Source organism: Ochotona princeps, chromosome 8, assembly GCF_030435755.1.
Source record: "Ochotona princeps isolate mOchPri1 chromosome 8, mOchPri1.hap1, whole genome shotgun sequence".
Lineage (NCBI taxonomy): Eukaryota > Metazoa > Chordata > Mammalia > Lagomorpha > Ochotonidae > Ochotona > Ochotona princeps.
The window spans coordinates 64,275,434-64,302,512 of NC_080839.1; the positions used below are offsets into that span (position 1 = coordinate 64,275,434).

The window sequence follows — 27,079 nt, forward strand, 5'->3', positions numbered from 1 at the left end:
TTGCATGCTGACTTTCCTGGGCAGCCCTGAGCCGCGAGGGCCATGGCAGCGGACAGTGCACCAGTGGGGTGGCTTCTCAGGCAGGCTCTCCCCTCCCCGAACCCCACCCTGCAAAAGATCACCTCCGTTTCCGACGTCGCTAGTGCAAGGGAGGCAGGTGAGAGGTCCATTCAAATGAAAGGCAATTAATGCGCCGCTGGGAGAACCGCATCCTTTCCAGGGAAACTCAAAGAATCAGAAAATCCTCTCGCTCCCTTTTTCCGTGGTGGTGCTCCAGCTAGTGACCCCGTGTGCTCCCTGCCCTCGAAACTTCAGGACTCGCAAGATTCCTCCCCACTCCCCATGCCCGGAGCCACGCGGCACAAGGTGACACGGACCGCGCCGGCCCCTCAGCCGCCAGGGCGAGGCCGGGGCGAGGAGGGACAGGAGGGGCGTCCGCCAGCCCTCGCTACCTTGTACTTATCAAAGCCAGCCAGCTGCTCCTGGCTCACGTATTCATAGCCAGCCATGACACCCCGAAAGCCGAGCGCCCACTCGGCAGCAACTCTCCTCCCGCGACGAAGCGTTGAAGCACCACAGCACAGCACAGCACAGCACAGCACAGCACACCGGTCGCGGTCCAGGATGGGAAGCCCTGGGCTGGCCAAGAGGGCTGGAGGAGCCGCGCTCCGCCCACCGCGCACGCGTTGCCGCCACGGCCTCTTCCGCCGCCTGCCAACGCGCAGGCGCAGCCGTCACACCTCCCCGCCCACCGAGGGAGGGTTGCCAAGTTCTCTCCTGCGGCCCCTCGGCTTGGCGTCCTCGCAGTCCAATCGGCGTGGATCGGACAACTCTAAATCCCGCCCCCCGGCTGTCCTCGTCTTTTCATTCGCTAGCGTCAAAATTGGTGAGCTGAGGTAAGGCAAGGAGCGGAAGCGCAAGGTCAATTTCCCAGTGGGCTTTGCTGCTTGGCCTCTAGGGTCAGGTGAGTGAGTGAGTGAGTGAGTGAGTGAGTGAGTGAGTGAGTGAGTGTGTGTGTGTGTGTGTGTGTGTGTGTGTGTGCGTGCGTGTGTGTGTGTGTGTGTGTGTGTGTGTTCCTAAGCCGCTGGGTGGGAATGTGGAGCCTGGGTGTGAGTGCCTGCGGGCCAGGTCAGGGCCTCGGCTAGGGCGCCCCCTCCCTGCGGTGAAGAGCGAGCCGAAACAGGTCCATGGGCAGCGGCCTTGGGGCTCCCGCTCCTCCGCCCTGCTGTCTGCGGTGGCACCTTCGTAAGCCTGATTTGATGTGGAGCGGGCTGGGCTGCTGCGCTAGCCGGGTGAGGCTCTGTGCGGCCCATAAAAAACTTCAGAAGCCAGGAAAGGGGCCCGAGGCGCCCGTGAGCCTTGCACCTGCTCCTGGTCATCTGTCGGCTCCCGCCAGGAGAGCAGACTGTCCCTGAGACTGCTGCAGTCTCCCCAGCAGATCCAGGCGCTGATCTCAGCCCCGACTGGTCCATACATGCGGTGGCAAGAAATGTTTACACGTTTGCTGGAGCTGAGTTGATCCCTGGCTACTGTGTATCTGGTGATAATCAACTCTAATAAGAGTTGCGATTTTCAATAGAGCGCCTCCTGAACAGAGAACTCTGACGTACATTGTCGCCAACCATCATGACAGCATAATGCAGTGGGAGGTCCCTGATCTACTTCTCAGTTCAGGAAAATTTAGTCAGATTGTATAACCTGCACAGAGGCATCACACCAGAAGCAGTTAAGCCACCTCGATGAGCTTCTGGGATCTGTAAAAACATCGCCTGATGGCTTAACACCCTGCTCCCCTACTCTTATTTTCGGGGGGGGGGGGGAATGTAGATTTATTTTCCTTATCAGAAAGGCAGATTTTACAGAGAAAAGGAAAGACAAAAAGATCCTCCATTCTCTGAATTACTCCCCAAGTGGCCACAATGGCTGGAGCTAAGCCAATCCAAACCCAGGAGCCAGAGGCTTCCTCCAAGTTTCCCATGTGGGTGCCAGGGTCCCAAGGCTTTGGGTCATCCTCCACTGCTTTCCCAGGCCACAGGCAGGGAGCTGGATGGGAAATGGTACAGCCAGGACATGAACCAGCACTCACGTGGGATCCCAGCGCATGCATGCAAGGTGAGGATTTAGTCATTGAACCATCACACTGGATCCTCCTTTTTTAAAAATGTTTTTATTCAGTTCCTGTAGTTTAGTAGCTTTTTTAAAGATAGACAGAGATCTTCTATCCACAAATTCATTACCCAAATGCCCTCACCACAATTAGGGCTGGGCCAGGTCAGAGCCAACTATTTGAAACCCAAATCCCCTAGTAGGCAGCCGCTAATTGGGAACCAAGGAACCTCAATATTGTGCCATATGGTGGCTTCTTTGTTTTTATTGGAAAGGCACATATACAGTGAGAAGAGACAGAAAGATCTGTCTGCTGGCTTGCTCCCCAAGTGGCAACAATGGCCAGAGCTGAGCTGATCTGAAGCCAGGAGCCTTCTTCGTGTCTCCCTTGCAGGTGCAGTATCCCAAGGCCCTGAGCCATCTTCTATTACTTTCCCAGGCCACAAGCATGAAGCTGAAAGGGAAGTGGAGCAACCTGGACAAGAACTGGCACCCTTTTAGGATCCTGTTGCATGCAAGGCGAGGATGGCTGTGCCCTACCCTGGCTTCTTGAGGTGCCTTTTATATTCCTCACCTTCCTTCATTCAACACTTACTGGAGTCCCAAAATATATGAAGCCCATTATTCTTTTTTTTTTTTTAAAGATTTATTCATTTTATTACAGCCAGATATACACAGAGAAGGAGAGACAGAGAGGAAGATCTTCCGTCTGATGATTCACTCCCCAAATGAGCCGCAACGGGCCGATGCGCGCCGATCCGAAGCCAGGAACCTGGAACCTCTTCCGGGTCTCCCATCCGGGTGCAGGGTCCCAAAGCTTTGGGCCGTCCTCGACTGCTCCCCCAGGCCACAAGCAGGGAGCTGGATGGGAAGTGGAGCTGCCGGGACTAGAACCGGCGCCCATATGGGATCCCGGGGCTTTCAAGGCAAGGACTTTAGCCGCTAGGCCATGCCGCCGGGCCCGAAGCCCATTATTCTTGCTTTATGTCTTATTTCCCCCTCTGAAAGGATAACATCTTTAGGATGTAAGTCGATAGCAGTTCATCTAGTGTTTCTGGCATAAGGTAAATTATCAATACACTTGAATGTCCTTTCTCAAAGTTGCTCTCAAGGGGAAAATGTGTATCTTGATACCTCTTCATTTCCCCACAGTCCTGTTGCCCAACTACTCACAAATAATGCATGGTCAATTCATATCATTGGATATGGGCAGTGATCAGGATATGTTGTGAAGGACCAGTTGTGGAGAAAGGCAATAGAAAGGTTTCACCGGGTTTTGAAAGAAAATGGGCTCTGAAGAAAGGAGGACTATGAAACTGCACGCTTCCCCCCAGATTCTTCCTTTATGCAAGGACTGTAATTAAATCACCCCTGACCACTAAATGGGCAAGCTTTTGTGTTGAATCCACACAGAGCTGAGGACAATTTATTAATCAGTCTGTGCAGCCCAGAAATGCCACTGCCTGTGAGCAGTAGCTGATTTCCTCTACCGTGTTTCTGCTAATCAATATAAATAGAATAAAAGGAAAAAAACACCTAACATCAAATGGCATTAAATGCAAGCAGTGCATTTAACCTTGAGATATAAACCTCATTCATGCAAAACATAGTTACCTGCAGAGAGCCATAAAACAGGACTGGAGTATAAACAAATAATAATTCATCAAGGGCACTTATTGGTAATACCTTCAGATGCCAGCAGACCCAACCCCTTACATATTTTCTTCAGAATTTCTCCGAAAGAGCAACTTGAATTCTGTGAGAGCTGTTGGAATTTGCTGCTTCCCTGCTGAAGGTTAGCAGAAACTGAGCTCCAGTGTCCTAAACCAACGCACAACACAGAACCCTTTTATTATTAGTGGTGGTAGTATTAACTGCATTATTAGTCTTATTATTGCTGTCAAGTCTATTACTGGCTCTTTGATCCCAAACAACTTTCTTCACTTAGCTCCAGTTCCCCCATTTTTGAAAAAGGTGATAGCCTCAATCTCTATCTACTCTGAAATTAATGAAACTGTCTTACTTAGTCTAAGTCAGCTCATCTGGAAAAAAGATGCCCTTCCTTACTGTAACTACATAGAGCACGTTAAATGATTTTATTTAAGCCAATTCAACTAATTGGCAGATGTCATCTTCCCTGAATTCCATGAATCTAAGACCTAGATAAACCCTAGTAGGAACTTTGACCTTGAAAGAGAAAATTGTCGAGGAAGTGGATCTGTCTCAGTGGACAGGAGTCCTTCTGGTTTCCTGAGTTTCCTTCTAGGAGGCTTTTATCTGGAAGGCACTTTAGAGCCGCCAGCAGCTGCTTTATTTTGGCCGGTTTATTCCCTTGTCTGCCCTGGGCTGTTTTGTCTCTCAGTGCTGAGCTTGGCTTTTTGTTGCCTTGTTTCCCTGTCTGCCTCCTCATCCATTACAATTTATCTCTTCCATGTCTCATGCACTAAAGGCATTTTGCCTTCCAGAATGATCATCACGGAAAACAAACAATTCATTCTGGAAGCAATATTGTCATCTTTGTAATATAACCTGTTAAAAAAAGTTTCAATTCTTGATGTTCCTGTTTTATTTAGACTGAAGAGTATTTTAGATAAATAGAGTTGGAAAAATGGAAGTTAAAGGACTAATACATTAGTAGTCCCAGTATAAGTTTTGGAAGCCTTCACAAGAGAAAGGTCTTTAAGTTTATCAAAAAACATTAGATGTATTCTTACTTTAAAATAGAAGCCATACCTTAGCTTCAAAATTTGTTTCTCAAAATAGTTTAACATTCCTAGATCCCTCTTGGTTGTGGGCCAGGCAGATGGTTGTTCCAGTTGTAAAGAATATAGTAATAGAAAAGGTATGTGTGTATCTGGCCCACATGTTGCCCAATTTGCTTAGAGTGGAACTGGAATTATAGATAAAGGGGGGGAGCACTATGGTACAGCTGATTCAAATATTGCTTGCTATACCAGCATCCAAAAGCCAGTGATAGCCCTGCTGCTCCACTTCCAGTCCAGCTCCCTGGCCTAGGAAATGTAAGGGATGATGGCTCAAGTATTTTGGCTGCTCCACCCATGTGGGAGACCAGAATGAAACTCCAGGCTTCTGCCTTCAGCCTGGCTCAGTACTGGCCAGGGTGGCCATTCGGAGAGTGAACAAGAGGATTGAAGATCGCTCTCTATCTGTGTGTGTCTCTGTAACTCTTCCAATTGAATAAATAAATCTTTAAAAATAATAGCACAGATCTACAGCTTGGTGGGATGACAATAAATCATCTTACTGTATGATATGCTACATGAAGTACCAAAAGAGAAGAGCTTTTAGTCTCCAGACATACAGAAATGAAATGGAAATGGTGATTACCTGATTTGACTAGTTTTTACTATATAATGTATTGAAATAATTGCACTAGACTTCCATAAAAACAAGTGTTACGTGTTAAGCATTTTTTAAAGATTTATTTGTTTTTTTTTTTTAAAAATTTATTTTTATTGCAAAGTCAGATATACAGAGAGGGGGAGAGACAAAGAGGAAGATCTTCTGTCCAATGATTCACTCCCCAAGTGACCACAATGGCTGCAACGGCTGAGCCGAGCCAAAGTCAAGAGCCAGGAGCCAGGTTTCCCACACAGGTGCAGGGTCCCAAGACTTTGGGCCATCCTTGACTGCTTTCCCAGGCCAAAATCAGGGAGCTGGATGGGAAGTAGAGCTGCCGGGATTAGACCGGTGCCCCTATGGGATTTCATTGCATTCAAGGCAAGGATTTTAGCTGCTAGGCCACCATGCTGGGCCTAGATTTATTTGTTTTTATTGGAAATGCAGATTTATAGAGAAAAGGAGAGACAGGAAGATCTTCCATCTGCTGGTTTATTCCCCAGGTGGCCACAAGGGCTAGAGCCGAGCCAATCTGATGCCAAGAGCCAGGACTTCCTCCAGGTCTTCCACACAGATGCAGGGTCACAAGGCTTTGGGCCATCCTTTGCTGCTTTCCCAGGTAACAGGCAGGGAGCTAGATGGGAAGGGGAAAAGCCAGGACATGGACCAGTGCCTATATGGGATCCCAGCATATGCAAGACAAGGATTTAGCCACTGAACCATTGCACTGGACTCAATGAAATAACTTTTTAAAAAGCACAAATTATCAACTTTTTAGCTGGTTAATGTCTCCACTGCACTCTGTTTTTACAAGCTAAGTTGTCAATAACAACACAGAAGTCCCAGGTCAGTTTTAAATCAAGGCTAGAAGAAAAACTCAAAATCAAAAACTAGGCGGAGAGCTCAATAGAGTCACTAAGTTCCTTCTTGCTATAGAGAATTCCCTGATTATAGTAAACCAGCTCAAGAGGGTGGGGTTATCTGCCTGTTCTGTCCTCTGCCGCGTTTTATACTTTTCAATAATAGTTTTTCTAGGTAAGAATGTAGAAGGAACTCTGTGTGAGCAGGTCATTAATCATACTCCGTAGCGCAGCCCACAGCCTGTGCAATACACTGAGGCCGAGCATGAATCAGTATCTCCTGGGTCCCCTGTCAGCAAAGAAGGAACGTATGTGCCTGTTGCTCTGTGTCGGGTCATTCCTACCAGCCTCTTCATGGCTGTCTGGCCATTTTTTAACTTTCAACCTTTGAACACAGAACCAGTAGTCTCAGCAATTGTTCAAATTCAAGAGAGGCTCTATAAAGGTTAGAGAGAGGCTGGGGCCCAATGTGACACGAGGCATGCGTCAGCTCACAGTCATTTATTTAAGCTGTCTACATACTTGCAGTTCTTGTCAGAAAGATAAGTGATTGTCTCTCCATTATAACCATTACACAAGGAACATGATTCTTGAATCTGATCTTGAGCCAAGTACACTGGACACAGCCTTATCATCAGCATTCTTGAAGTTCGGGTGATGATCCAGCCTCTGTGTTTTATGATCACAGAGTTAATACCTCCCACACACACCTCCCCCTCCTCCTCTCCACTACTGCCACACTTAAATGAAAACAAAACTCTCATCCCAATATAAACCATTCAGATGAGTAGCCACAGTGGCTTCCCTGAGAAATAAGATCTCTGTTTGCAATGTTAGCTAGCCTCACCTGATGCCTACAGAGGTAACCAAATGTAACCACAATTGTTTCAACTTTAGGTTGAACATGCAGCCATGTAGGGATCTTCACTGTTGAGTAGGAATCATTTTTGTCCTCATAAAACTTTGAAATCATTGAGAATCGTGATCATTTCACTTTGGCAGAAAAGAAAGACACTCTCAGAAAAAAAATTTTAAAGGGCCCGGCGTGGTAACCTAGTGGCTTAATCCTTCCCTTGCACGTGCCACAATCCAGTTCTTTTTTTTTTTTTTTTTTTTTTACTCAGCACTTCCATTTATTAGCTAATTTGTTTGGGCACCAGTTCTAATCCCGGCAGCCCCGCTTCCCATCCAGCTCCCTGCTTGTGGCCTGGGAAAGCAGTCAAGGACGGCTCAATGCCTTGGGACCCTGCACTCGTGTGGGAAACCCGAAAGAGGCTCCTGGCTCTTGACTTTGGCTCGGCTCAGCTCCAGCCATTGTGGTCACTTGGGGAGTGAATCATTGGACAGAAGATCTTCCTCTCTGTCTCTCCCCCTCTCTATGTATCTGACTTTATCTCAGTTACCGAGAATAAGACCCAATGACATTTGGAAAAAGTAGGCCAGAGCTAAGAGCATATTTTTTTCAGGAAAATTTTCCAAGAACATGCATGATTTGCTGATAGGGAACCCACACAGGCTATAGGAAAGAGGGAAAGGGTACACAAAGCTAGGAAAGCATGGGGAAAAGAGGATCCTCTCCTTAAGGAAAGGTCCTTGCCGCCTCTGAGTTGGCCAGGATTGTAAAGAGCGTTTGGTCTCTGCTCCAGTTTCCTGGCACACACACTGCTCTAAACCCCTTGGAATCTGCACAGTGGTGGCATTTATATGCCCAGGAGATGACTGATGACTGGGTGCTCCTGGATTACCTTGTATGGGAGACTGGTTGCCATGGGAATCAGCCATGTGGTTAGAGGCTTGGAAATGTCAACCCAGTCCCTGCCCGACCTCCTGAGAGAGGAGAGGAGCTGGGTTTGAGTTCATAATCCGCTATGGATTTGCTTGGAGGTTTCAAGCAAATCCTGGCAGCCCTGCTTCCCATCCAGCTCCCTGCTTGTGGCCTGGCAAAGCAGTCGAGACGGCCCAAAACCTTGGGATCCTGCACCTGCGTGGTAGACCCAGAAGAAGCTCCTGGCTCCTGGCTTCGGATTGGCTCAGCTCAGCCGTTGCAGCCACTTGGGGAGTGAACCATCGAACAGAAGATCTTCCTCTCTGTATATCTGACTTTGCAATAAAAATAAAATAAGTCTTCTTTTTTTTTTAAAGATTTATTATTTTATTGGAAAGGCAGATATACAGAGAGGAGGAGAGACAGAGAGGAAGATCTTCCATCTGATGATTCACTCCCCAAGTGAGCCGCAACAGGCCGGTGCGTGCCGATCCGATGCCGGGAACCAAGAACCTCTTCCAGGTCTCCCACGCGGGTGCAGTGTCCCAAAGCTTTGGGCCGTCCTCGACTGCTTTCCCAGGCCACAAGCAGGGAGCTGGATGGGAAGTGGAGCTGCCGGGATTAGAACCGGCGCCCATATGGGATCCCGGGGCTTTCAAGGCGAGGACTTTAGCCACTAGGCCACGCCACCAGGCCCCAAAATAAGTCTTTTTTTTAACAAACCAGTATGGATCAGATTATTGAAGTTACACTTTCCATGATGGTTTCCTTATATTGAGAGAACATATGGTATTTGTTCTTTTGTGATTGACTCATTTAACTGAGCAAAATGGTGTCTAGTTGGGACCACCAAGTTGTAAATGGCATAATTTTGTTCTTTTTTTTTTAAGCCAATCAACATGATATTGAGTGACCAACATGTTACAAAATGCAAGTTCTTTTTTTTTTTATATTTAATAGTTTTATTAGGAGTCCATCTGTGATTTGGAAGTAGAGATGCATACTGCATTGTATCTTCACATCTGGATATGATAGTTTCTATTACATAGTTACATAAATGAAAAGCCACAAAACAAAATCAACAACAGGAATAAAGTTAAAAAAATTTCAAAATGCAAGTTCTTAACCACATCCTGTAACTGTTGTAAATCCTGTAAATTTCTTGACATATCAATTTTAGTATATACACAACCAGTTGCTATAAATCTTTTTTTTCTCCCAAGCTAACATGTTTTTGAATTTAACCTAAATCAGAGTGGCACAGGAACAGTGGAAGCATCAACATTAGTATCCATTATATATATAACAGCTAAGTACAAACTTAACATCAAAGTTTCCATACTGTTACATCTTGTTTAGCATTAACAGTCATAAATTGATAAAGTTTTAGGGGAAAGAAAATTAAGCCACAATTTAAACTTTTCATTATATAGCGATTAAGCATGGTTTTACAGAACTTTGCGTTTTAACAATTGAAGAATAGAAAAGTTTTAGGCAGGTGAGCAGGGAAGTCCCCAACAACCCAGTGAGTGAAGAAGAATTTAACTCTACATCCTACCTAGTAAAGTCTGGGAGAAGCAAATAGGGAGCCTGACCAGTAGGTACAGGCTGAGCGATTATAGGCTAATTGGTCTTTTCCCTGGCTGTTCCGGCCTTTCTATATCTATATCTATGTCTCTCTCTGTCTATCTGAAAAGCCAGATGGGAAACCTGATCAGTGAGGTACAAGCTGAGTGATTATCAACTAGCTGACCTTTATTAGTATCTGTCTATCTGAACTAATTTTGGGGCCCACAAGCAACCCTGAAAAAATAAAATAAATCTTAAAAACAAAAAGAAATTGGTGTCTGATTTGGAGTGGTAGGTGACTGTCTTGTGGCATGATCTGACACCATTTCTGGATACAGGTCATGAGAATTAAATCAAGGGAGAATGGAATTGATTAGGCTGCAGAACTCTACACAGCCAGAGACCAGAAGTTCTGCATGTGCACAGAGAGGATATAAAAGTTGTTCCCTGTTTACTCCTGACAGGTGACTCCAAGAAGAGTGAGGAGGAGCTGGAAGAGGATGACAGCAGGACCCTGGCAGAAGCGACCCTGGCAGAAGTGTTTCCCCGGCCTTGGCCAGAGTCACTTTGAGTCTCTCCTTCCTTGTACTTCAAAAACTACACAGCCTTTCCAGCGCAGCCTTGCAGACTTCCTGGAGAGGCCGTGCACATACTGCTGGCTTTAAGAAACATTGCCAGTGGATGCCAGTGGGTGTTCCTAGGGCCTAACCCAGAGGAATGGCCTAGGCTCTGCCTTCATTTCCTGGAAAGATCTGGACTGTGATCACTATGTGTGAGAAGTCTGGGTGGAAGAAACTTGAAATTCAGTGTTGTTTGAGCTGCTGATTATGGGGATTATTTTTAATTTCTGTTTTAAACCTTGAGACCCTGCTCTACCTAAACCTGCAGGGAGAGTCATCCCTCCTTTATCTCAGACACTCGCAACTTGAGCTGCGCCCCGTCACTGATGCCAGAGGCTGCAGGGCAGACAGTGGCTCCAGTTCTGGCCATCCTACTCTCATCACTACTCCCCTGTAGGCCAGAAACAGAGGCAAGGGTAAGGGGATGTGTCCCTGGCTGTGAGCGACCCAGCTGGAGCTTTTTCTCCAAGGATCAGACATTGGAGAAATACAGTGCCTGCATCGTGATGTAGACAGACTGCATGAAGGCAATCACATGAAACAGCCCTTCTGGACTCCCGTGTGTGCTGGAGAGGAGGAGGGGCATCCTGCAGAAGCTTGACCCACAGGATGAGACTTTGGAGACACAGACCGGGAGCTCATTTCCTCTGGCAGTGTGGCTGTTAGACCAGCATGTGCATGTTCAAAAAAGATCCAGCACTCACTATCCATAAATAACTTATTTTTTTCAGCTGGAAAAAAAAATTCGTGTGGCTTAATGTGGCCGTAAACCTACCTTTCAGTGAAAAAGGCATAAGGATGAACCACATGGCCTCTGAGTCCAGAGCAGGGGTAGTTTGTAGACAGAGGCTCCTCCATCTGCTTATCATCATCGTCATTGTCATCCATCTCAACTATAGCACATGGAAGGGACTGTATTTGGCATGTACATAAACAGATGCTAACCTTCATGGGTTCAGAGTTTGATTGTATGTTCAGGCTACAACTATAGATCTTCTCCCTCACTTTCTTATTCTTCACCAGAGTCAACCACCTCTTTGAAGTTGTGTATCGTTTCCATTCATATTTTTGTACTTTCATTATATGCAATAGTATTCAGACTCAGTGTAGTATGTATGTATGTGTGTTACTTAAATGGTATTGTACCATTTCTAACCTCATAACGTTTTTCTTATACTCAGCATTGTTTTGAGGTTGACGTATACTGAGATCTAGTTCATTCATTTTAATTTGTATTTATTGTATTTTTCATTTTATTTGAAAGGCAAAGAGACACAGCTGAAATTGCTCATCTGTAGGTTCACTCTCCTAATGCTTACCATAATCAGGGCCTGGGTCAGGGCAAAACCAAGAGCCTGGCACTCAACCCAGGTCTCCCAAGTGGGTGGCAGGGACCCAAGTACTTGAATCATCATCTATTATCTTGATCAGAAACACAGTAGCTGATACTTGAACCAGAAACTGTGATAGAAATACAACTGTCCCAAGCTGGGACTCAACTGCTGTGCCCAACACCCATCCTTCTTTTAATTTCTTTTTTTTATTTTTTAAGATTTATTTACTTTTATTGGAAAGGCAGACTTACAGAAAGGAGAGATAGAGAGAGAAGGATCATGCATTCACTGATTGACTCTCCAAACAGTGATGCAGGGACCTAAGGCTTTGATCCATCCTCCACTGCTTTCCCAGGCCAGAAGCAGGGAGCTGGATCAAAAGTGGAGAAGCTGGACCCCACAGAGTAGCCTGGTGGCTAAAGTCCTCACCTTGCATGCACCGGGATCCCATATGGGCACTGGTTCTAATCCCGGCAGCCCCACTTCCCATTCAGCTCCCTGTTTGTGGCCTGGGAAAGCAGTCAAGGATGACCCAAATCCTTGGGACCCTGCACCCGTGTGAGAGACTGGAAAATGCTTCTGGCTCCTGACTTCAGATCGGCTCAGTTACTCTCATTGTGGCCATTTGAAGAATGAATCAGTGGATGGAAGACCTTCCTCTCTGTATATCTGACTTTCCAATAAAAAACAAATAAATCTTTAAAAAAAAAAAAAAAAGTGGAGCAGCCAGGACACGAACCAGCGCTTATATGGGGGACTGGTGTTGCAAGGTAGATGAGCCAGTTGAGCCATTGCACTGGCCTTGTCATCCATTTAATTTCTACATGGCAGGATATTACTAAATTATCTGTGGTTTGTTCTGTTAGATTTTCATCCCTATAATAAAATGCCCAAGAAGAGCTACTTAATGAAAGAAGAACATTTATTTTTGTTCACAGTTTTGGAAGCTCACAGTCCAAGATAAGGCAGGCTGGGTTTGACTACCTGAGACTGGAGGGTGACAGTGATGGGTTGTGCAAGAGAGCAGTCATGTGACAAACCAGGAAGCGGGGAAATGAGGTCCAACTCAGTTTTTACAGCCAACCCTCTATATAAAACTACCTCAAGAACATAAAACCCCAGTGACCTCAGGGCCTCCCATTAAGCGCACCCCTCAAACACAAGTAATTGGATTGAAGTCCTCGGCTGTTGGTACCATTCACATCACCTTGGGGGTTAAATGTCTGCATACAAGTTCAGGAGCCATATTCTGCTCAAACCCTGACTTTCACGCTACAACTGCTGAGTAATAGGTCATTTTTTGGACCATTCTATACTGACCCTTTAAAATGTTCGTTTGTTTGTTTGAAAGGCAGAGCATCAGAGAGAGTGTGTGCATGAGAGAGAGCTTGTGAGAGAGAAGGGAAAGACAGTGACAGAGATCTTGCTTCTCCTGGTTCCCTCCCCACATGGCTGCAACAGCCAGGTCCGGGCCAGGTCAAAGCCTGGAGCTCAGAATCCATCCCAACACTTTGCTGCCTCCACTGCCTTCCTGTGTACATTAGCGGGGAGCTGGATTGGAAGCAGAGCCGCTGGGACTGACCTGCTCTCTGGTATGAAGTGCTGACATTGCAAGCAGGGGCTTAAATCACTGTATCACATCTCCCTAAAGTTTTTTTTTTTTTTTTTAAGTGACTCAAGGAAAAAAAAAAACCACTTAACCCACATTCAAGTAAAATACCCAGTTTGTATATTTCTTTTTTGTGTGTGAGAAAGCAATAGGAAAATTTGTGATTATTGAACTAAAAAAAGTACGAACAGAAAACAACACATCTAAACATCTCATAATCAAAATATCGACTGGTTCATTCCATGACTAGAAAGGGATCCCTTAAGACTTCCAGTTTCTAAGTGACACATTTCATGAGTGTTCTAGCTTGTTTTGGCAAGGCTTCATGGCTTTGAGGGTCTAAAATCAAAAGTTTCTTTGATTTTTGTGGTTTATTTTTTTGCTAGTGTATTTTTGGCCTGGGTTTTCTGCTGTTGCGCTAACACAGCAGGTGTTCATTCACTGGAATGCAAACCCCTACTTGGTGGGATTTAGTCTCGGCGTCCGAGGCATCCAGGGCTGGTCAGGTGTTCTGTGATCAGCTCCCTCCCTTCAACAAGAGTGTTCTGTCTAAGGGACTCCTCCGACCTCGATATTCCAGCTGGGCATGAGGAAATGAGGATGTTTTGCAAGGGAGTGACTCGAATGCGTTAGGGAAGATTTGATAGTGGAGAGAACCTTGCTCACTCACAGGAGAATGTGGCTTCCAAAGGGCACCATGAGGGCATCAGGAAGGCAGCCAGCAAGTACAGGAGGGCTTCCCTGGTAGGGGGGTGTTCAGGAAAGGACTGGAAGGAGACTCTCCCAGGCAGCAACTATGAATGCTTTTGAATGTTCTTTGGTTGGAGAAATAGCCAAACATGTGATGTTTCCTTAACGTGTGAAAGCTAGGCGCCAGCTGTGCCTTCTTCACCTTGTATCTTGTGCTGTCTCGTTTGAGGTTGCTGCCCTCTGTTTGTTCATGTCCATCTTGTCACCTAGTGTGTAGACAGCACTTCCTCATCTAACTCCTCTTCCTTCTCCAGCTGTGTCTCCAGCAGGCGTTTGTTTGCTTTGTTTTAAAATTTATTTATTTTTATTTGAAAAGCAGATTAACACAAAGAAGGAGAGACAGAGAGAGATATCCTGCATCCGCTGGTTCACTCCCCAACTCCCTGCAAGGCCCAGAGTACAGCTGATGTGAAGCCAGGAGCTGGGAGCTTCTTCCGGGTTTCCCACGTGGGTGCAGGGTCCCAAGGCTTTGGGCCGTCCTCGACTGCTTTCCCAGGCCACAAGCAGGGAGCTGGAAGGGAAGTGGAGCATCTGGAACTTGAACCAATGCCCATATGGGATGCCGGTGCCACAGGTGGATGTCACTGCTCTGGATCTTCTGATAGTTCTTGACCCGCTCACCACACTCTGCGTCACAACCTGCACTGGTTTATGATGGTGCCCCCAAGGTCTGAAGTGGCCATGCCCCTTCCCCGAGTCAAACGCTGGTCCTTCTCTTGGACTGAACAGATCACCTGTCTTGGACCCTTTTCTGCGCACAAGCTGGGGACAGTGTGTGTGTGTGTATGTGTGTGTAAAAAAGAGTGAAAGTGTCCTGATTTCCTTGAGCCATCAAGAGCCTCCCAGAGAAAACTTCTAAACAATTGCTAAAAATGTGAGGAACAAGATAAGGGAAGGAAAGGTTTGAATGAAGTTATTAAACAAAAGTTAATAAGAGAGAAAAAGGCAAAAACAGTGGAGCAAACAAAACATATAGAAAGATAAATGGAAATCTAAGTAATCAGTAACATAAACAGCCTAAATGTTTCTGTGGAGATAAAGATAATGAAAATACTTAAAAAAAAAAAAAAAAGTAAAAGGGGTCAACACAGTGGCATAGCAAGCTAATCTTCCACCTGCAAGCACAGGCATTCCATATGGGCACTGGTTCTTGTCCTGGTTGCTCCACTTCAGATCCAGCTCCCTGCTTTGAGAGACCCAGGACAAGCTCCTGGCTCCGTGCTTTGGACTGGCCCTGATCTAGCTGTTGCAGCTATTTCGGAAAGCAAGTTAATAGAAGAACTCTCCATTCTGTCTGTCTGTCTGTCTCTCTCTCTCTCTCTCTCTCTGTAACTCTACCTTTCAAATAAGTAAATAATCTTTCTAAAGAAAATGTTTGAAACTTGATCATAATGAAAATTCAGAGGCTGGGAACTACAGGTTCCATCCTGGGGTAAGGGGATGCGTGACGCTGGCAGTGAGCCACACTGGAGAGATCACAGGCAACTGGGCTACAAGGGCTCCAGAGAGAGCCAATGCAGGTGCATTGAGGAAGTCATTCATAATTCAAAGTTCCAAACTAGAGGTGAACTTGACATTCTTCCCCTCCTGAATCTATTGGCTCGCATACAAGGCAACCTAGAGAACCCAGAAATGGGAAACTGCACAGACACAACCCCTGGAGAAGCCCTGCAGGGTCAAGATAAGGAAAAAAGACCTCTAAAGATCAGAAAGAGTGGAGGAGAGCCCTCACGGTTCTCTTTTTTCTCTGTTATTTTATACCCAACCCCTAAACGATCCCATGGTAGCTGTGGCACAGAAACTCGGTGGGAGGAGAAACTCCTTTGCCTAACCGTGCTGAGATGGTAGCGGGAAGGCTCCATTGCTTTGCTCATGAGCCTGCCACAAGGTTCCAGATAAGAACACAAGAAGTGCATGGTAGAACCTGTCAATAAAGCCGTGCATTGTTGGCTAAGGAACCAGAAGGTACCAGAATGATCAGAGAGGAGGAGTTCAGGAAGTAGACCATATGAAGTGTGATGGCATCCTGAGGATGACCTTTCAGCTGCATACGGAATGGACCCAAACTGCATGCCCTGGAGGATGGACTGTGTTGACCATCCCATCAGGCAGGTTCCCCACTGGCCACTAGGGGGAGCACGTCTGCCGCAGATCCACCAAGCCCTGCAAAAGGCTGGGAAGGCGCTGGTATGGAAAGCCACAGTTGGTCGAAGCTTGTGATTTAAACCAAACAGGCCGATTGCCCGTTAGCAAATACATCAAGATTTTTTTTGTAGGATTTTTTTTTTTGTAGGATTTTTTTTCAGTGCAATCCCAAAGTACCTGTCCTATGAAGAACCAGGAAATTCCCATTACACAGGACAAGAGGATCAGCAGATGTCAATGCTGAGCGCACACAGTGCCCACAGTGATTAAGGAACTACTAAGAGGTGCTGACAGTGTGAGTACCCCTGGAATGCAGGGAAAGTCTCAATGAGGAAACAGAACATGTGAGGACAAACCCAACGGAAATCTGTAAATTGAAAAATGCAGCAGCCAAAACAACTTTAATATATTCCATGGGTTCACTATTAAGTTATACCTGTAGCCACTGTAATGAAGGAGAATTCAGCGACGAAACACTTAAGTCCTCTTCTGGTTCAGAAGTCTAAAATTATTCTATTTTATTTGAAAGGTAGAGAGATTAAGGTCTTCCATCCACTAATTCACTTCACAAATGTCTGCAACAGTCAGGGGGGCTGGGTCAAACCAAAGCAGGAGCACAGAACTCCTTCTGGATCTCCCTGTTGGGGGCAAGGACTCAGTATATTAGCAGGAAGCTGGCACTGGAAGAAGAGATGGAACCAGTATGAGATAAGAACATCCATTTGATGTCTTGCACCAAATGGCTGCCATATATGGCAAATGGCCCAGGGATTTGAACCATCTTTCTCTGCTTTCCCAGGCACATTAGCATGGAACTGAATTGGAAATGGAGAAGCCAGGACTCAAATTGGCATCCATATATATATCTCGCTACAGACCACTGAGGCTTTTCAAAAGTTTTTGTTACTTATTCAAGAGGCAGAAAAACACATAAGAGAGACAAAGTGAGAAACATAGCTTTCACCTTCCAGTTCACTATCTACATGCCCACTATGACTGACTGGGACAGGCCAGGGCCAAACCAAAAGCTACGGCTAATGTAAAATCCAAGTCTTCCCGGAATGGCATGTACTTAATGAGCCACCACCTCTGCCTCCTAGAGTTTTCATTGGTGGAACACTGGCTCCCGACACTGGAACCACGGCTAAAACTCAGGCACCCTGACAAAAGACACACGTGTCCCAAACCAACCAGCATCTTTAAAAAAGAAAAGAAACTATTTTTATTTGAAAGGCAGAGCTACAGAAAGAAGAGAAAGAGAAATCTTTCATCTGTTGGTTTACTCTCCAAATGGCCGCAGCATTGAGTTGAACCAATTTGAAGCTAGGGGTCAGGAGCTTCTTCTGAATCTCCACATTGGTGCAGGGCCATCTTCCACTGGTTTCCTGGGCCACAAACAGGAAGCTGGATGGGAAATGGAGAAGCTGGGACATGAACCTGTACCAGCATAGAGTTCCAGAGCTTCTTGCAAGGTGAGAATTTAGCCATTGAGCCATCATGGTGGGCCTGAAATAACAAAGACCGGAGAACTGCACAGAACATTTAAGGTCTGTGGGAAAAATACTGAAAAGGCCTAACAGTTGCCTCATTAGCATTCCAGAAGGAGAGGAATGTAGTGTGGAAAAAATATGTGAAGTTCCAGTGGCTGAAGTGCCTAGATCTGATGAGTCATAAAACTACAGATGCAAAAAGCCCAAAGAAAACACAGGCCTAGACATATGGAGCTGCTCAAAGTGGAAAATAAAGGAAAATGGTCAAGAAAATGACATATTTATAGGGAGACAAGAGTCTCATGGCATGGATTTACATCAGAAGCTGTGAAAGCCATTTCAGAACATTGCTAGGACAAGCATTTAGCATCTTGGTTCTACTTCCAACTCCAGTTTCCTATACACCCTGGGAGGCAGCAGGTGATGGTTCAAGCACTTAGATCTCTTAGATGGAGTTCCTGGTTCCCAAGTTTGGTTGGACTTCACCCTGGCTATTGTCATTTGGAGGAGTAAATTAGTGGATAGGAGATGTCTCTCTCTCTCTCTCTCTTTGTGTGTATATCCCTCTACCTTTCAAAGTAATTTTTAAAACTACACAAAAACTTAGAATACGTCAAAGATCATCTTTTTTTTTTTAATTTTATTTTTATTACAAAGTCAGATATACAGAGAGGAGGAGAGATAGAGAGGAAGTAGAGCTGCCGGGATTAGAACCAGCAACCATATGGGATCCCAGCGCATTCTAGGCGAGGATCTTAGCCACTAGGCCACTCCACCGGGCCCCAAAGATCATCTTTTTAAAAGAGATTTGAAAGCCAGTTCTACAGGGAGAAGGAGAAACAGAGAGAGAATCTTCTGTTTGCTGATTCATTTCCCAAATGGCCACAATGGCCGTAGCTGGGCTGATCTGAAATCAAAGAGCCAGGTGGCTCTTCCAAGTCTTGCATGTGGGTACAGGAGGCCCAGGGATTTGAACCATCTTTCTCTGCTTTCCCAGGCACATTAGCATGGAACTGAATTGGAAATGGAGAAGCCAGGACTCAAATTGGCATCCATATGTTATGCCAGCACCACAAGCAGAGGCTTAACCTACTACACCATTATATGATTATTGGGGCCCCAAAGATCATATAATTTAACTCTATGGGCCAAAGCGGGGGGGCAAAAAGCACAGGGGGATGAGATGGAGGTGGGGAGCTGTGCCAGGAGACGCCTGGTACAGAATCCTGCAGATAGAATCCTGCTGCACCACACTGCCAGGAGGAGACACAGAGCTAGGCAGCTACAGCCACACACTCCTCCTGCCCAACTTCACTCGTGTTCACTGCAGAAGGAAGGCAAAGCGGCTGTCTTCCACCACAAGGCTTGTTATGCCACCACCATGGTGGTACTGTCCCTAGCTGGCAAACAGCAGAAACTGCTCCAGCTAGCTCACGCCAGCAAAGAAATGATTAGAAGAGGTCAAGGTTTCCCACAGCTCAGCCTGTGTCTGAATTGATGTTTCCTTTCAACTCAGGCCTTTGCCCAAGCCACGTGGCAAAAGATTGACTGCTTCTGAGTTTTATGTGCTGCAGTTTCAAAGGGCTCTGGCTCTCCCTAAAATGACCCCAGAGAAACAAATTGTTTTAACTTGGGGCTAAATGTGTCCCCGTGGCCTGGACTGTAGTTTAGGGTCAGTGTAAACAGTGTCTACTTCTGTAGTTTGAGTGGAGAGAATTTCCCAGGAAACTATTTAAAAATTACTGGAATGTAATGGCCTTCCAGTACAAGTGCCTACAAGTGTCAAGTTTGTCCTTGACACATATTTGTCACAGGGTTTTTTTTTTTGTTTTTTTTTTTTTTTGGCATCCGGATGGTTTGTTTGTTTAACGCTTTAGAAATAACAAAAATATTAAAAACCGTAACTAACACGCAACAGGGTACCCAGCATTTTCCTGGCATCTAAGAAGCTGTTTAAAGTATTCTCAAAGGCACAAGCATTTGGCATGTCACCTTGGTTGCTGCTAAAGATACCTGCATTTCCTTTTAGGGAGCCCTGGTCCAAGTCCTGGCTCCTCTCATTTCAGTCCAATAGCCTGCTAATGCATGTCCTGCAAGGCAGCAGAGGATGGCCACCGTCCTTGGCTCCCTGTTACCCACACGGGGGACCTAGATTGATTTCCAGGTTGGAGCACCTGGCTGTGACCCAGCCCCACCCTAGCTGCTTTGGCCATCTGAGGAGGGAATCAGAGGATGGAAGAGCTCTCTGCCTTTCAAGTAAAATGAAAAGCAGAATAAATAAGCAAAATATTTTCTGAGTCATCTGGTTTGGTAAAGCCTACTTGTTTGTGTGTTTCCTTTCCTGGCTCACCACACCATTGAGGTAAGGTTATCAACAGGAGTTCATGCTGTTGGCCAGAAATGCTTGTCCCTTTCTCCTCGCATTTCCCCAGGGGGGAGGTGACTTCTGCCTACAGGACAACAGTTTATTCAGGTTCTGCCTCCCACAAGGAAGAATGACACCTGTGACACATGTGATTGATAAGACTTGATAAACTTCGGGGCTCTGACTGCTCCCACTTTGGAGTAGCTAACTCCCCACCCTTATACCCTCAGCACCTCCTTCCTTGAGCAACAGGCCTGGAGATGCCCAGCTTGTGTCTGGAATGGAGGGACAGGTGGGGACAAAGGGGCGAAGGCAGGGCTGCAGACTAGGAAATTCAACTGGCTCAGGTCCAGACCAGTTAATCTCACCCAGTTTCCCCATTAGGAACCTGATTGTCATCCCAGCTACCTGGCTTTTTGATCGACTCTTCCATCAGCAGCCTCTTCTCAAAGCTTCATGGAGAGACCTTGGCTCAGAGAAGAAAATGTGTCTTCTCTCCTGGAGTAACATTGCCATCTCGCAGCTCTCTGTTGACTGATATAGCTCTTATTTTCATACACCAACAGTCACCTTTTCCTGCAGGGTGGGAACAGAGAGATGAATATCAGGGACCAGTCTGGTAGGGTTTGAGTTGATTTTTTTTTTCCTTAAAAGAAGCAGTTTTCCATTCCAGTGGCATTCTGGTCCGCCCAGAATAAGGCGCTTACACACTTCGGGCTTCACTGAATGTGTTGCTCTCCCTTTGTCTCTCTCACGTCTCATCATGAACTCCAAGTGGGAGAGATGAATGGGCATCAGTCAGGGAAGATTGTGCTTTGGGGATGGATTCGGCAAGAGTCCTCCCAGCTCCCAGGAGCCCCTCCTTTTTTGCCCTCCTTCCTTCCTCCCCTCCATTCTTTCTTAATTCTTGGAATTTTTGAAAAGATTTATTTATTTTTTATTACAAAGTCGGATATACAGAGAGGAGGAGAGACAGAGAGGAAGATCTTCCGTCTGATGATTTACTCCTTAAGTGAGCCCCAACGGCCGGTGCTGCGCCGATCCAAAGCTGGGAACCTGGAACCTCCTCTGGGTCTCCCACGTGGGTGCAGTGTCCCAAATCTTTTAGGTCGTCCTCGACTGCTTTCCCAGGTCACAAGCAGGGAGCTGGATGGGAAGTAGAGCTACCGGGATTAGAACTGGGGCCCATATGGGATCCTGGTGCGTGCAAGGCAAGGACTTTAGCCGCTAGGCCATGCCACCGGGCCCCAATTCTTGGAATTTTTTAAAGATTTATTGACTTAAAAAGTCATAGTTTTTGGTATGGTTTTTTTTTTTAATAATAGCAATTGCGTGTATTGGTGGGGAACATTGGGTTATAACATCTCCCCCCATCTCCCTTCCCCTCCAGTGTCCTATGCTTGTCATTGCAACCCTGGCGCCAATCTCAGCAAACTATAAGAACCATCATCCTCTGTGCTGGAAGAGATTCCTTCTCTCTGACTCTAATTGATATCTGTTATTCAGCACCATCACCCTGCCCCCCCCCAACACACACACATACCTCCCCAAGTTTCAGAGTCTTAAAGAAAGATTTATTTTTCTTATCAGATAGGCAAATTAAGAGAGGAGAGGGGGGAAGCTGGGGGATGGGAAGAGAGAAAAAAAGAGAAATGCCTTCAATCTGTTGGTTCACTTCTCATATGGCCACAAAAGTCAGGGCTGGGTCAGGTCAAAGCCAGGAACTGGAAACTCCATCCAGTCTTCCACGTGGGTGTCTGGGAGCCCAATACTTGGGCCATCTTCCGCTGCCTTCCCAGACACATGAGCAGGAATCTGGGTTGGAAGTAGAGCATCTGGGACTTAGAGCTGCACCCATAAGGGATGCTGGCACTGTGAGCGGAGGCTTAACCCATTACACTGTAGGGCTCTCCCTACATAGGGCCACTCCCTATGGCTTTCAAATAAATCTTAATTTTAAAAGGTTTTTATCTGGAAATTATTTTAAGTAGCATCAATCATCTCTCTGTTTTTCTTTTCTAACCCTGGCTCTTTGATCAATGACTCAACTTCCTGCAGGAGTTCCAAAACATTCAAGATTTCCTAGGTCCTGGGACATTATTGATCCATAACTGATTACTACCTCAGATACTTAAGTCCTCTCCTGCTCTTTCAGTCCTCAATGTAGACCTCGGGGACACCTGAGCCGGACCCTCTCAGTGGGGGTTGTGGGTTCCAGGAGGCCCCAGCCACAAAGGAGGCTCATTTGACTCAGAGTCACACCGTGACACTTCCTCCATCAGTGTGATCCTGGATCCCTGCCACCTGCTTCTCCACCTCCCATCCGGGCACAGCTCAACATTTCTACAAGGAAATTTGCATCATGCAGCAGCAGGAAGGCTCTGAGGGGCTGCTTCGCTGAGCCATGGTCTCTCCCACCACCCCCCAGCTGCTCCTGGCCGTGACCCTGTCCCTGCTGGGGTCACCAGGAGCCACAGCATTCCAGCTTGTAAGTATGACAGGGGTGAGGGGCACTGGGTTGTGAATGAGCAAAATATGGGGTGAAAGGACAGGTGAGCGAAAGGCCTCTGCCCATGTAAGAGGCAGAGAGGCAGCCTGAGTTCCGAGGGGCCAGTTCTGTGTTCTCTTGTCTGGGTCCTTGTGAGTTCCACAGATGGTACTACACTTCAGATAAAGGCCTTCCCAGTCAACTTGAACTTGGGAGAGGAAAGAAAAGTTCTCTAGACTAGTGAACCATCCAAAGAAAAGGCCACAGACTGGAGTACTTGCAACATTTATTTGCTGATCTGCTCGTTTTGAAAGGCAGGAGAGTGAGCAAGACCATACTCCCTGTTCAAATGTTCCAAACAGGCAGGACTGGGCCAGGCGGAAGCTAGAAGCCGCAAACTCAGTCCGGATTTCCCGTGTGGGTAGCAGGAACCCAAGTCCGTGAGCTGTCACTGCTGCTTATGGGTACACACACATTGCCAGGAACCTCTGGTCAGAAGCAGAGCCAGGACTCAAACCCAGGCACCGTGATACAGGACACAGGTGACCTATCATCCCAAATGCCTACCCCTAGACTAGGATACCTTATTGTCTCCCAGAAGGACGTCAAGAGTTTTGTCTATTGAATTCTATCTCCAAATCAATATGTATCCTTAGATTTACATCTTAATCCTTGTTTAAATCTGTGCCTTCTCCAACCCCTATCTAGCTCCTGTCTTTTGCTGGGGTTGGAAGGTAAGCACATGCAGTCTTGAGAGGGGAGTTGGTGCAGAATTAATTCTACAAGAACCAAAAACAACGAGGACGATGTGGCCTCCTATTCCCCCTCTTTCAAATTCTCCAGTAGGAATTTGGTTTCCAAGCCCCTGACTCCCTGCATTTCTGTCCAGCCCAGTCATTTCAATTAGCCTAGAGGTTCAGAGACCAGGAAATGCAGGAAGGAATTTAAGCAAAGCATGTTGACTGCCCAGGGCACATGCCTCTTCCTAGTTCCAGGTGAGACTTGCAGGCTATGACTCCTGGACACCGCTGCCAGAGCCTGCTTTCCCCACCTGATGCATGCTCAAAGACAGCAGGGCTGCCAAGAGCTCCATGTACCCTGGACAATGCAGGGTACAGCACCTTCTCAGAATCCACATCCCTGTGCTCTCTTTCAGGGACAGAGCCAGGCTGGAGGGGGATCTGAGCAGCCCCCAACCCAAGAGGGCAGTGCTGGAGGTGAGTGAGAGACCGGGGCAAAAGGAGGTGGCTGAGAAGGGCTGCAGGAGGGCTCAATGGAAGAGCAGCAGGGCACAATAGGTAGGCTCTGGTCTCAACAGGCCAGGCCAGCGGGCCTCAGCAGTTTTCTGGCTTTCAGCAGACCGCCAGCCACTCCTTATCCTTCTTGAGCCTCCTGGACTGTGAGGCTCAGAGGGAGCATGTGTCTAAATGAACCTGCAGGGCCCAGGGCTTCTGCACTGCTGAGCCCTGTCTGTGCGCACACCCAGGCCCCGAGTGCAGGAGGTGGCAGGGTTGTAGCCTTGCTGCCCCTCCTCTCTAGCTGTCCCTTCTGCTCCTGTAGAATCAGCGCTGGTTGCCGTCCACCTACGTCTGGAGGTTCCAGAGGAGGCCTGGCTCTCTGTGCTTGCTGAAAGCCTGACTCTCCCCACCACTTTGCCTACCTCTTCCTTCACTCGCCTCAGTCTCACAACAGGTACCACCTGCACACTTCCCAGACCTCCTGCAGCCCACTTGCCCACCCCCCTTCCTGTCCCTGTGTCTGTTTTCTAACTTCTGCAGAAGGTCCCAGGGTGGGCCGTGGGGCCCAGACTGGCTCGCCCTGTCCCTGATGCCCTCAGTCCTGCTCTGAGCACTGACTTGGAGAGGAAGTACAGGTTAAGGATGGGATAGTGTGGGGGTAGGGGTCTGTGTGACTGAGGCCCCAGGGCTTTGTGTTTGGCCCTGACATGCAGCCTCCAGCCTCATGGACATCAGGCAGCTGTGGGTGGCCGCCTGACATCCTCAGCCAGTCCCCTCCTCACCATCCTTTCGTACCCTGTCCAGTGTGCAATGCCAGTCGCCAGGACGCCGCCATCTCTTGCACATGCTGCATGGGATACCAGTGGAACATCAGCTTCTGCTCCAGCCACCAGCGCTGCCCCGACTCCCCCCGGCACCCACCCTGCCGCTGTCTGATCTTCAGGCATTCTGAACCCAGCTACTGCCAGTTACTGCCACCTGGTGAGCCAGGCAGGGAACTGGAGAACCGCAGCGTCCAAGGTATGTGTGTGGAGAAACAGACGCCATCCATGTCATTGTTTCCCCAAGCCTGATAGCCGGCCCGTCCCAGGGCTCCTCTGAGGGAGAGAGAAAGCCAGTCCTCCCAGCAGAGGATGCGGGGACCCTAGGGAGAATTTGGACAAGGGGAGATGGTGCTAAAGTGACCTGCTTTTTAGCCGAAGGATCCAAGAAGCAGCTGGAGCAGCCCTGAGTTAATTAGAAGTTAGTTATTTGGGGAAGAGAAGTTATAGGCTAGTTTACCAGTTTTGTTCCCACCACTAGTAGGATCCAGTCTGAACCAAAGCAACTTAGATCCAGGGCCCAAAACAAAAAGTTAGGCTTGGAGAGGCTTGGAGAGGCATGGAGGGGCATAGAGGATATGGAGGGGCGTGGAGGAATGTGGAGGGGCTTGGAGAGGTTTGGAAAGGCGTGGAGGGTCATGGACAGGTGTGGAGAAGTATAGGTGGGTTTGAGCAGACAGGGGGAGCAACCTCTTGGCTGCCCAGGGTGATCGCTGGGAAGAGGGGTGCTGAGTGTACTCCCTACAGACTTCCCCATCTCCTGCCTCCTTGCAGCCCCCTGGAACCAGAGCCTCCCTTCCAGCCGACACACCCCTGGCAGCACACTGCAGCTGACCCTCAGATTCAGCCAGGAGTTCGCCAGCCTGAGATGGCTCCTGAGGAGCCCCGGAGAGCACAACAGCCCCCTGGGACCGGGGGCACAGGTGTCTCTGATTCCCAGCCAGGACCAGGCTGCTCTTCCTGTCACTCCAATGCCCCAGGAGTGGGCAGGTAGCAGGCGTGGCCTCTCCTGTCTCCTCCGTTTGTTTTTTTTCTTTCTCCCTTTTCTCTTCCCCTTTTCCTTCTCTGCTTCTCCCTTCCTTCCTCTGCCCCCTCCATTCTCCTTTCTTTCTGTCTCACCTTTTCCACCTTTTCGTTAACTCATTCTGGGGAAACAAAGGTGTGGAGAGCCACTCAATGAAAAAGTCTAGAAACAGTCAGCTGTTTTTAACTATGGTCTGGTGACTTCTGGGACCCTTCTGGGAGTTCCCACAGTTACAATGATGGCCATGCTGGCTACTGTCGCTCCTCAGGAGTAGGCAGACTATGTCCTCCAGGGCCATAAGGTCACACTGGAAATTGAAGAAAGAAAAACCTGGGCTAGCTTCCATTCAGCCAGGTGATAAAGAGATTTGCAAACACTGTGGGGGGTGTGGGAGGGAAGCTCTGGGTGCGCCTGGGGGCTGCTCAGAAAGCAACAAAGCTTCTGTGGACACCATAGCAGGTGTGTGTCCGCAGGTGAGCATACGAGCAGCTTCAAGGCCCAGGGAGTTCTGTGGGAGCTGTACCAAGTGGTGAATGTGTCCTTGAGGGCAGCTCACCTTCTGGACCAGCTGTCCGTCTTCTGCACCAGCTCCTCTGGCTTCCAGCTGAGCTGCTGTGTCCCCAACACATCCCTGACCTACATGGCTACCTGGAGTTCCGGGGAGGACAGTGAAGGTGAGAGAGGGTGCCCAGCCCAGTGGCAGGCAGTCAGAATGATGGGGGCGGTTGCAGAAATAGAGGCTGGGAATTAGGGGTCTTGGCCCCCGCAGAGCAGTCCCCATTCTGTGGTAGTGATGGGTTTGTAGAATGTCACTCTGCAGCCAAACCCGTGTCATGCTCAACTCTGGGACTTGTGTCTGTCCCCATTTGACAGATAGGGACCCATTAGGACATACACCCCTCCCCCACCAGGGTGCCCCTCAGTGAAACCCAGGTTCTGTCCTCAGTAGACTTAAGCCCGCACTCCCCTCAGCTATCTGATCCCACAACCCTGTCCCATCTGTTTCTGGAAATGCTGCAAGAGGTGAAGTGACAGTGTCGAGACTGACTGGGTTCCAGCCTGTGTCAGGCCCCATGACTGTCTTTCCCTCCAACCTCTCTTGCCCTCAGCCCCCTTCCTGCACACATTGAGCCCTCAGTGCCTGGTGCAGGCTGTCCAGCACTGCCCAGCTACCAACATCACAAGCACGTGCGAGCTGCAGAGCCAGGGCTCGGCTTCTCTCAGGGTCCCCGTCTCCATCACCGAAATCCAAGGTATGTGGGGTGCAGGGGTCTGGGAGGCCGACCCCTCAGCTGCCTGGCCCGGGAGCAGGGGCCTCCTTGTTGGGGTCACCTGTCCAGACAACAGAGCGAGGCTCCAGTGTCCTTATCTTCTTTGTCTTTAGATGGAGACATCATGTGCTCTGAGGACTCCTGGAATATCACCAAGGCTGTCTTCCGGGTACAGGCCTCACGTCCTGGTCCTATGGGCAAGAGGGATGTGGTGAAGGGGGCTCCAGCAAGTGTAACTACTCAGATAACAGGTTCCAGGCCCTG

General features: G+C 47.8%; 2 protein-coding genes across 13 annotated transcripts in view; one reads left to right on the plus strand and one right to left on the minus strand.

The window, feature by feature from the left end:
* SELENOI (selenoprotein I) overlaps window positions 1-1,651 on the minus strand; it is a 41,457-nt gene extending 39,806 nt beyond the window's left edge. The window contains exon 1 of one of the 2 annotated variants that reach the window (XM_058668177.1): window positions 1,366-1,651. In XM_058668177.1, coding sequence (XP_058524160.1) covers window positions 1,366-1,476 — 111 coding nt within the window. In that variant the 5' untranslated portion in view covers window positions 1,477-1,651. Of the gene's footprint in view, window positions 1-452; window positions 588-1,365 lie in introns of those variants that run through there. The other variant, XM_004582652.4, reaches the window with a different exon arrangement.
* The window catches only part of ADGRF3 (adhesion G protein-coupled receptor F3), a 31,680-nt gene continuing 5,361 nt past the window's right edge, over window positions 761-27,079 (plus strand). For 4 of the 11 annotated variants that reach the window (XM_058668170.1, XM_058668171.1, XM_058668166.1 and 1 more), the window contains exons 1-9: window positions 1,109-1,245; window positions 2,501-2,660; window positions 23,618-23,678; window positions 24,001-24,153; window positions 24,504-24,719; window positions 25,295-25,510; window positions 26,018-26,218; window positions 26,654-26,797; window positions 26,929-26,984. In XM_058668170.1, the coding sequence (XP_058524153.1) occupies window positions 2,619-2,660; window positions 23,618-23,678; window positions 24,001-24,153; window positions 24,504-24,719; window positions 25,295-25,510; window positions 26,018-26,218; window positions 26,654-26,797; window positions 26,929-26,984 (1,089 nt within the window). In that variant the 5' untranslated portion in view covers window positions 1,109-1,245; window positions 2,501-2,618. Of the gene's footprint in view, window positions 897-1,108; window positions 1,246-2,500; window positions 2,661-23,617; window positions 23,679-24,000; window positions 24,154-24,503; window positions 24,720-25,294; window positions 25,511-26,017; window positions 26,219-26,653; window positions 26,798-26,928; window positions 26,985-27,079 lie in introns of those variants that run through there. The other 7 variants (XM_058668168.1, XM_058668167.1, XM_058668169.1 and 4 more) reach the window with 7 other exon arrangements.